The sequence below is a fragment of the Apteryx mantelli genome, chromosome 13 (genome assembly GCF_036417845.1).
Source record: "Apteryx mantelli isolate bAptMan1 chromosome 13, bAptMan1.hap1, whole genome shotgun sequence".
Lineage (NCBI taxonomy): Eukaryota > Metazoa > Chordata > Aves > Apterygiformes > Apterygidae > Apteryx > Apteryx mantelli.
Genome location: NC_089990.1, coordinates 2,029,398 through 2,039,361, shown reverse-complemented (window position 1 = coordinate 2,039,361; position 9,964 = coordinate 2,029,398). Strand labels below are relative to the sequence as shown.

The following is a 9,964-nucleotide window of genomic DNA, read 5'->3' as shown; positions in this document are numbered from 1 at the left end:
CCCGCGGCCCGGATGGTTTGGCACGTGCCGCGTCCTCGGCGGGGGGCCGCAGCGCGGAGGTGAACGCGCTCTTCCGAAGAAACTGAAGCTTCCTCGGAGCGGTGCCCATCCTTGGGGACACGATGCCCGGGCTGGCCTCAAGGTGGCAGTGGCCACCTTTGTCCCCCAGGAGAGGGGACTGGGTGTGAGACCCCGGGGTGCAGGGCCGGGGGGGGCGGCAAGGGGGGGCAGCCGTCCCCGTCCCCGTCCCCGTGCCGGTGGTGGTGGCGGTGGTGGTGGCGAGGGAAGCAGGCGGTGGTGGTGGCCTCGGGCACCTGCCCCCGCCTCCGCCCGCCTCCGGCCCAGCCTCTCCCTGGCACTTTGCTCCCCGAGCCGCAGAGCGGGAGCAGGAGCGGGAGCGGGAGCGGTGCTGCTCGAGGGCGCCCAGCCCGGCATGGCCCCCGCGCCGGGACTGGAGGTGAGGCGGAGGCGGTGGCGGCGGCGGGGACGGTGGGGACGGTGGGGACAGGGGACGTGGGACCTTCCCGGGGAGCTGGCCCCGGCCGCCCCAGGGGTGCGGGTTTCGGGATGGCGGGGGGAGGGCACCGAGCGGGCGCCGAGGGACGCCCCGTCCTTGCTGTCGTCGCCCCAGCCGGGCCTGGGCGTCCTCCCCAGCGGGGCCTTCATCCCTCCCCACGCGCTGCCTCCTCCTCCTCCTCCTCCTCCTCCTCTGCCCCCTCTGCCTCGCTCCAAGGGGGTTGTCCCCCTCCGGAGGCGAGTTGCCCTCCGGCTGCTCTGCCTCCATCCTAGCTCCGTGGGCTCGTCCCGAGGAGGTGGAGGGTCTGGGGGGAACCCTGCCGAACTGGCAAAATTAGTCAAAAAAAAAAAAAAACAAAAAAACACCCATGTCACATCCCTCCCCGCTGGGAAACGGTGTCACCTCGGCAAGGACGAGCCCACGGGCAGCACGGAAAGCGTCCGCTCCCGGGGGAGGAAGCGTCGGCTCCGGGGGCAGCGACTCGGCGTTCGCCCTTCGGCTGCAGCCGCTCTCGCAGCCAAAGGAAAAAGGATCAAAAAGAAATTGGGTCACACGCCCCCCGTCCCCCCCCCCCCCGTCCCTCCCCATGCCAGGGCTTTGGCTGTGCAAACCACGTGGCGATTAGGGACAAGGGTCCTTGTGCAGGGCGTTTTGCATAATTTCCCCCTTGTTTTGCAACTTCCGAGCGTTTTTGGGCGAGAAGAAAAGCCCCGCGTCTCCCTCGCTTCCAGCTCACCCTGCCCAGATATCACTCAGCGGCTCGGCCGCTCCTCTCCGCAATTCGCGTTTCTGTGCAGCAGCTCCCAAAGTGCCGACGGCGCGGGGCCGGACGGCGCAGCCCCGGCGTCCCCCGTCCTCCCGGGGCGGCAGGACCTTTGGCTCCCGAGCGGAGCCCGGCATCCGCACTGCCGGGCTCATCCGTTTTATTGACGCCTTTCCACCGCGCCTACATAAATTCGGCACGCAGGAGGCCTGGGGAACGCTGCGGCGTGCCGGGGTCCAGGCGAGCCGCTCCGCGTCCTTTTCCTCCAGGGCTTTTTGTCTCCCTGGCCGGCTCCCAGGCGGCAGCACCCGGCCGGGACACGGCTGACACGGAGCTCGGAGCCTCGCTGCAGCTGCGCTCGCTCCCTCCAGAAAAAGTCCACCCAGGAGAGGCCGTGGCCAGGGAAAAACGGTGCTGGTGAAGTTACCTGGAAATGGGAACAGGCCCGGCGATGACGTGTCCTCAGGGTGGACTAATGTAAATCAGAGCAACTTAAACCGCTGATTTTGTTCATGACTAAGATGAGGAAGCAGGAAACGTTGGCTGTTGAGATTAGAGTGTCAAACGTAGTCGTCTCACATTTTTGTCTTTCAGCAGTTTTCCTGAAGAAAACTGGCTTAGGGATAGTTAAAAGATGTTGCTAAATACCAGCTATGCTCAAGGCTTTGTATTTTTGGGAGACAGACACCATGAACCTACGCTCCCATCTGAAGAGCCCTCCACCAGACAGCTACTCAGATGCTTTCTCCCTTTTCCTTTGTCTTTCTCTTTTCTTTTTGATGTTAGATTTTTATTTTTTTTTAACCCACTGGATTTTTTCATATCTTCCTCATGATTGTCGACCTGTGTTTTTTGGAAATTGGCTTTGGTCGCTGAATCCTTCAGCACGTCCGGTCTGGTAGATCGCGTTGTTTCATGCTCCATTTGTTCAGAGGTTAGAAGAGGAAAACAAATCTCCTGATCCTTCATATCCTCATCGGTGTCTCGACTTTGAGAGAAACAGCTGCTGGCCAGACCCGTGCAATAAACCCCAGCGACGAAGGGAGTCTGGCCGCACCTGAGACAGATGGCTGCCGGTTTCTTCCCCCGGATGTGGCTCCAGGTGCTCTGCTGAGGCCATGCACAAGCTCAGGGGTTTCAGTTCTTTGATTTTCTTGACAGTCCTGCCAGCAAAAATGTACCGAAAATTTTATGCTGTAATAAATTTATACTGGTTTAATGGGACGCTGGAAGGTGAGCTTCTAAGGCGCTGTGTTATACCCAGAGCTAGACTCTCCTTCCAAGCCCGATCCCTCCTTTTCCTGGCTTTGCAAGGGTAGAGCAGCCCAGCAGAGCTCTGTATTGTTCTGAGGGAGCCAGGAAATTCCCATGCACACCCGCAGCGATCTCGGGCCTGGGATTCCCGGCATCTCCTCTTATTTCTGTTCCGAAACTTGCTCTGACACGGCCCTTTGCTGCAGTGTTAGGAAAATCTCAGCTGAAGGATAGATAATAGTGACTTCCTCATGCTCCTGCTCTGCCTGGGGGAGCGGAGCCACCTTTCCTTGCCTTTGGACGGGCTGGTGCCAATGGTGCTGTGCCGCAGGGGCGATGGATTACCTTGGGTTAATATTTCAGCGCTGAAGATAAGTCCCTTTCCACCGATCGGGTCTCCCCATCACCAGGGCTTGGTACGTCGTACAGTACCTGCCACCGGTGAGGTCCCGCGTGGAAGCTGTCACAGTCCGGGCTTCCTCCCCTCCTGGGGACCAGCCGAAGGAGAGCGGGTGGTCCTGATGGCCCGCACCCAGCACAGGGCTTAAGCCCCCGTCTCTTGTGCAGGCTTTTAACCTCGCACTGGTTTCACTCGTCAGCCAGAAGCTGAGTTAGCATTAGGAGCCTCAGTCCTTTGTTGAACCTGCAGATGGAAGGGAATATCTCTACCGTGAAAGACACCTGGAGCAGCAGGGTTTTCCCACGAGGAACATATCACAAGATCCCTTAAAGGCAGGTGAACTCATAGGCTGGCGCCTTCTCTCGACGGTGTCTCAGTAACCGGTTCTACCCTGCAAAGGCCTTCCCTTGTGTGCTTCTCCCTGCCCTTTCTCTAAGGACACCGCTGTCAAAATGATTCATAGATCCAAATTCAGACTCGATGTCGCTGGGGCTCGGTAATGACTGCATTGAGAACTGGGACAAAGGCCTGCAGCTGGAGTGGGAAGCTGAGCAGATGCTGGTGCGAGGAAGGCTTGAGCGCAGATGTGATACGTGCACGATCGTTCCGAACCCCGGCGGGGTAGTACAGGCACCCGTTTGATCCCAGCAAGACCTTCCCTGTTCGCTGGTCTCTCCACAGAGAGTATTTGCTGCTCTGCTGCACAGCCACTGCTTGACTTTGCTGTGCAGGCTCCGGCGAGGATTGCTTTGCTGGCAGAGAGAGTCCGAATCTTTTTACTTTCTCAGGCCTTGCATCTTGCTAGGTACGTGCTTATCAGCTGGTGTTTATCTGTGAATTGTGGTGATCGTCTGAGACAGTCTTACACAAAGGATGTTAGCGGTAGAGAAGAACAGGCAGCTGCATCACTTTATTAACTCCCTGCTATGCCTGCTTTCTATCCAGGGCTTGTTCTTCCTACCCAAGCTGAGAACATAAGATGTTCCATAGTCTTCGTGGGTGAAGCAGCATTATTTGCTCATTTCCCCAGGACAATGAATAACTATATAGTTAAAGTTGGGGAAAAAAAAAAATCCAAGCTAGGTCTGGTCAGAGATTGCCTGAAATAAGCTTATTAGAAAGAAAGCTCTGCCAGCAGCTTTGCAGCTTTACAGCTGAGCAAGCTCTTTGCTCCTCACTACGCCGATGGCGCCATTTCGGTCTTCCTCCACTTCCCTATAGACGTGTCGGGGCAGCAGAGCAGCTGTCCAGGCTCAAGTCAGGACAACACCATAAAACGCACCCAAGAATGCCAGGGGAGCTGGACACACCGCCCCAAAATAGTCCAGGGGATCTTCTTGGCTCCCAGATGCACAGAAACTTCTGCCTTGCACATGTCTGAAATGTGGCTGATGGACGTGATCCAGGGATGAGACCTGGCGAAGCCGGCTAAATTAAGTGGCAGAGCCCGCTTGATTCATGATAGTCCCAATGCTCTGGGACCTCTCAGATGGGTGGTTGAACCACATACGTGAGGGAGACCTGGGTGTATCCTCCTGGCAGGACACCCTGCAGCCCCTTCAGCGGGATGCTGGCATTGCCCAGCAGCTCCCGGTGCTGCAGCCCATGCTGGCGGCAGAGACAGGCCACTTCCCAAATCCCTGCCATTGCTCTCCCAGCACCTGGGATTTCCATGGAAGTGTTCCCGCAAAGTGGTCCAAGCCAAGATTGCAAGATGCAGCTGGTACCAGAGCCCGGAGGCTGCTAGGGTTTCCCATGAGCTGTTTTTTCTCTGCTGTTTACAGGGGAATTGACAATTTCCTTTGTTAATGTTTGATCAGGATCTGCCTGTTGCTCTCTGAACTCATCCCTGTAATAAAGCTGTGAAGCAATCTGCACTTTCTGTAGCTGGAAAGCAACTGCAGAGTGTTTGATTTGGGCCCGAGGCTCCAGCTCAGCCCAGAACTCAAACAAACGGCGCAGATCATGCGCAGCCACGGAGGCTGGCCCGGCACGGACACCCTCCTGTCTCTCAGCCCATCTGCCTGCTGATTAATTTACGATCATGACTGTAAATCTAGGAATGCCAATCTATCCAGGCAAGGCTCTGCAGAGCAGAGTGACAAAACGGATCCAGTCTCACCTGACCCTGGAGCTGTGAATGAAAGGGATAAAGGGGACGGGAGGAAGAGGAGACCGAGGGAGGAGAGCAGAAGGCAACGCAGCCTTCTGCCTTGTATCACTGAAACCAACATCCCATCAACGTGTGTCATCTCCCTGGACCCAGAGTCCTCCTCTGTCCTAACGTCATCTCGTGGGTGAGCTCTGAACCAACATAAACCAAACGCACGCTGCGCAACCCCTGCTGTGAGATACAGCGTTCAGATGCACCCTCAGCTCTCTCCGCAGCACGGCAGAAGCCAACTCCTGCTCCCATTTCAGATTTCCCTGGTTACTAATCTAAGGACACCATGGACCCTAGCCACTTGCCCACAGAATGGGGAGATGGGGCTCAGCCCGCCTGGATTCGGTCTGCAAGTCCTTTCCAGCACCACTGTGTGCAGAAGCACCAGCCTCAGGTTACAAGTGCAGACCGCCTTTCCTGACTCTCCAAACAAGCCCTTGCTTTTGGTTATGTTTAAAACTCCAGGATTCAGTGGGGCCCACTGGGAAAATGCAGCTTAGCCTGTGTAACTGGCCAGACCCTTTTACTTTTGAATCCTCTGAAATATTACCAGCTATAGCTTTATATTTTCCTCAGGACCTTTGGTAGATGCCACTGGCCCAGGAGCGAATCTTTGCTGGACCCCTATAGATGCATGTCCATGGGATAAGAATATATGGCTTTACAATTACTTTTTTTGAGCATCTTTGATTATGGTTTTAACCTATCAGGTTGAAATAAAAATGGCATATCTAGTGTGAGCCCAAAATGCAGGTAAGTGTATGCAGTTAAGCGTCCTGGTTTTTTGTCCTTGCTTAAGGTGTGGCTTTAGCCTGCTGTTAGCAAAGCTGCAGAAGCACTGGCTGGCACCAAGCTTGTGCACCGGGTCAAAGCCGGAATATACAGATTGCCCAATTGGACTTGCAGCAGCTGACAGCTAAAAGAGGTTTTTACTCCAGCCAGCTGCTCTTTTACCCTCCACCATTGTGGGGCCAACTGTTGAGCTGCCTCTGTCCACCCTGCCTGTGGCTTCTCAGTCTGCTGCCTTGGCTGATGGAAGCAGCTGTTCTGGAAGTGCTTTGCAAGGAAGCAAGGCAACCTTGGAAGAACAGAGATGCTGAAACTCTTCTGAGACCCAGGGCTTTGTAGGATGTGACAATTGCGGTAGAAGCTCCCTCTTTCTTCTGGAGAAGCGGACTCTGAACTTTAGACATCTTGAGATGCAGATGCAATCATTTTATAGTTTGCCCTCACATTTTACCCTGGGGATTAATTTGCCAGGATGATGAAAATCCCAGTCTTTGATCCTAACAATGCTCAACAGGGAAATGTCCTGCCTGGCTTGTGAACTTGCACTCTCCTGCGCTGGGACTTGGCTCTGTCACAGCTCCTCTCCGCACCGCTTAGATCATCTCTCTCCTACTGAGAATACCCGGCAGCTGGAGGCCCCTCACTGTCCAGGGACACTCTCTCCCAAAGGCTCCTTTAACAGCCCCCCAAGGATTTCTGCAGGCCATAATATTCCCCCAGACAAGCCTTTCTTCTCCCCTAGCCTTTCTTCTGCCAAGGACCCCTCCGGGACGAGCAGCATTGTCAGGATGGTGCCAATTAGGCTGAGCTGGGTTCCAAGAGCCTGCGCTGGCACCGAGCAGGGGGTTGCTGTTGCTCATAAAGGTTTCTTTGTTAGCGGCGCAGTGGGTTTGCTGGCCCGGCGGCTGGGGCTCGGCGTGGTGGTTGGGGGGGGACGGGGACGGGGACGCAAGCCTTTCTGTCTGAGGCATGCTTCCCGGGCTCTCGCACAGCGCTGGTGTCACTGCGCGGTGCTCAAAGGGATGATTAACGGGTGTCACTGTGGGGGCTCCAAAGGGGAGGATTTGTCAAGCCTTTCTTGGCTGACTACAAGGCCCAAATGTGAGAGCTGAGGAAAAACAGAGAATCATCAAAGTGGCCGGAGCTCCTGGAGGGGGGGAAAAAAATCTGGCATCTTTGGCTCCCTTCCACTCTTTGTGCCTGACAATGGTTGGGATCAACAACTAATGCGTTTTTATTAACTGCTCTTCTAGGTCTGGCTTTGAGAACATGGCCACTTCAGTGAGGACATTCCCAGTTGCCCTGTGGACACCAACGCCTGCTTCCTGGCTGGTAGGGAACGCCACCACCGTGGCAGAAGCAAAGTGCGTGTTCGACGAGGAGTTCAAGTTCATCCTGCTGCCCGTCTCCTACGCGTTCGTGTTTGTGGTGGGGCTGCTGCTCAACTCTTGGGCCTTGTGGATTTTCGTCTCCAGGATGAGGCCATGGAACGCCACCACGACCTACATGTTTAACCTGGCTGTCTCTGACACGCTCTACGTGCTCTCCCTCCCCACCTTGGTCTATTACTATGCAGACCGCAACAACTGGCCCTTTGGGGAATGTCTCTGCAAGATAGTGCGCTTCCTTTTCTACGCAAACCTCTACAGCAGCATCCTCTTCCTCACGTGTATCAGTGTCCACCGCTACATGGGCATCTGTCACCCTATCCGCTCCCTCAAGTGGGTGAAGACCAAGCACGCACGCCTCATTTGTGTGGGTGTGTGGCTTGTTGTCACCATCTGCCTCATCCCCAACCTCATCTTTGTCACCATCAGCTCCAGGCACAACAGCACCCTTTGCCACGACACCACCAAGCCCGAGGAGTTCGATCATTACGTGCATTACAGCTCCTCTGTCATGGCCCTCCTCTTCGGGGTGCCCTTCCTGGTTATCGTCCTGTGCTATTGCCTGATGGCCAAGAAGCTCTGCAAATCCAGCTTCTCCAGCACCGGCACCCGAATGCCCTCCTACAAGAAGCGCTCCATCAAGATGATCATCATCGTGCTCACCGTCTTTGCAATCTGCTTCGTGCCTTTCCACATCACCCGGACCCTCTACTACACCTCCCGCTACTTCCAAGCGGAATGCCGGACCCTCAACATCATCAACTTCACCTACAAGATCACGCGGCCCCTGGCCAGCATCAACAGCTGCCTCGACCCCATTTTGTACTTCATGGCTGGGGACAAGTACCGGGGCAGGCTGCGCCGGGGGGCAGCCCAGTGGCCCCAGCCCCGGCCCCGGCCCCAGTCTGCCCTGGCCCTGGTGTCCACCTCCAGGGACGAGGCTGCGGGCGACAGCCATGCCACCGCTTACCGCATCAGCGACACCTGAGCGACAGGGACAACGCGGAGGCGGAGGAGGGCGCTGAGAGCCTGCTGAGGGGGAGCCGGTGGGGTTGCAGTGCCGGCATCACCCCTAGTCTCTTGCGAGTTGCACCTTCCCGGTGCTCTGGCGTCCTCTACATCCCCGAACCCTCTCCCCTTGCCCAGCCTCCACCTCAGAGCCGGGACTGGAGCAGAGACCTACGTGCTGCAGGTCTGGGCGAGGGAGGAGACGTCTGCGGCAACGCGCGGAAGACAGAACTGGACGAGATAAGGGTGATGAGGAGCTCGCAGTGCAGTTGGCGGGTGGGCTCTAGAGCTAGGCAATGCTGAGGTCCTCCTTCCCACCAGGTCCGGGGCCCTGCAGACCCGGCCGATGCCCCATGCCCAGGATCTTGCCTGAGCTTCACCTGAACGCCGCTTGCACACGGGAGAGGGAAGCGGGGGGCTGATCCGTCCGTCCGTCCGCCCACGCTTCTTTTGCAAGATGAATCTTGCAGCAGACGAACCGCTTCCCTTGCTTCCCTCAGCGCCCCAAGAACGGCGCGTGGGAGCTGGCCCGCCGAAGCGGGGACGCAGCCGTGCGAGCGGGGCCCTGCCACCGTGGCAGGCGGGAAGGGCGTGGGGCAGGGATGGACGAGGGGCAGGACGCCCGGCTGACAGCTGTGGCATCCTGCGTGCGTTGCAGAGGCTGTTAGAGATGTTCCTGTCACAATATTGTCCTTGGGCGAGGCAAGGGAGTGACCCACTTGTGGGGCTGGCGATCCCTCCAGCACCGCCGTCCCCGTGCCCGGCTCGGGCAGCGGCGGGGAAGCGCTCATTGCTAATCAGCCCACCAATAAAGCGTATTTTCTTTCTCTAAGTCCGGGCCTGTTTCTCCCTGTATCAGAAGAAAGAGATATCAGGTGGTCGTATCTGACCACTTGCAAGGGGACATCGCAGGAGAGGGGGAGCCCACATAGCATTTTTTTTCCTTCTTCTCCCTTCCCCGTGCAGCATGCCCCATTACTTAAATGATCTTTAAACGATATTAAAAAAATAATCTCTCTGATCCTCAAAGGGCCGTTGGCACGAGGCAAGCCGCTCCCTGGGTCTTTACGAGCTGTTCCCATCAAACGAGAGCAGCTCGTGCCCAGCCACAGCCTCGACCATCGCGCGGAGCGCCTTGCCCGGCAGAGCGGTCTCATCTGCGCACGCGCTGCCGTTGCAGCCTCCAAAAGCGGCCCCACGCCAGGCTCCCCTCGCTCAGCTCACAGCCCGGGCCGGCAGAGATCCATCTTCCAGATTGCACATTTTTTGCTGGGAAGGGATCAGGCCTTTAGAAGGTGTTTCTGAGCGCAGAGGAAAGCCTTCTCCAGCTTTCTTCATGCTTGTAACGTGGCCTTATCTGACACCGACGCTGACCGTGTGCCGCGTTAACGTTAGCGTTTCTACGGGTTTCAAGAACGAGGCAGCTGGAGTGGTGAAATAGCGAGGTGACTAGTGGTGGGAGGTTAATGAGTCCTCAGGAATCTGTTTTTTATGGGTGTTTGCTTTCTAAATGTTTACCCAGATCTCCTGTTTAACCGAGTGCCTGCGTAAAGAAGAGCAGGCCAGAGATGATTATCATCACCGCTATTGACTTTCCCACACCAGCCCATTAAGGATGTCATGTCCCGCTTCCTACCACCCCCTGCGGACAGGGATCGGGCGAGACTTGGCCGCCGTCCCC

The 9,964-nt window shown here is 56.7% G+C and overlaps 1 protein-coding gene across 3 annotated transcripts; it reads left to right on the top strand.

The window, feature by feature from the left end:
* The first annotated feature begins 236 nt into the window (after positions 1-236).
* P2RY4 (pyrimidinergic receptor P2Y4) lies at positions 237-9,091 on the top strand. Of its 3 annotated transcripts, none has more exons than XR_010885479.1 (2): positions 237-457; positions 1,249-2,495. XR_010885479.1 is itself a non-coding variant. In XM_067303877.1 (2 exons), exon 2 carries the CDS (start codon positions 7,157-7,159, stop codon positions 8,261-8,263), a length of 1,107 nt encoding a protein of 368 aa, XP_067159978.1. In that variant the 5' UTR covers positions 237-457; positions 7,141-7,156; the 3' UTR covers positions 8,264-9,091. The 3 variants fall into 3 exon arrangements, 2 of the variants coding, with proteins under 2 accessions (XP_067159978.1, XP_067159979.1); XM_067303877.1 differs by lacking the exon at positions 1,249-2,495 and adding an exon at positions 7,141-9,091; XM_067303878.1 differs by lacking the exons at positions 237-457; positions 1,249-2,495 and adding exons at positions 3,728-3,739; positions 7,141-9,091.
* Positions 9,092-9,964: the final 873 nt, after the last annotated feature.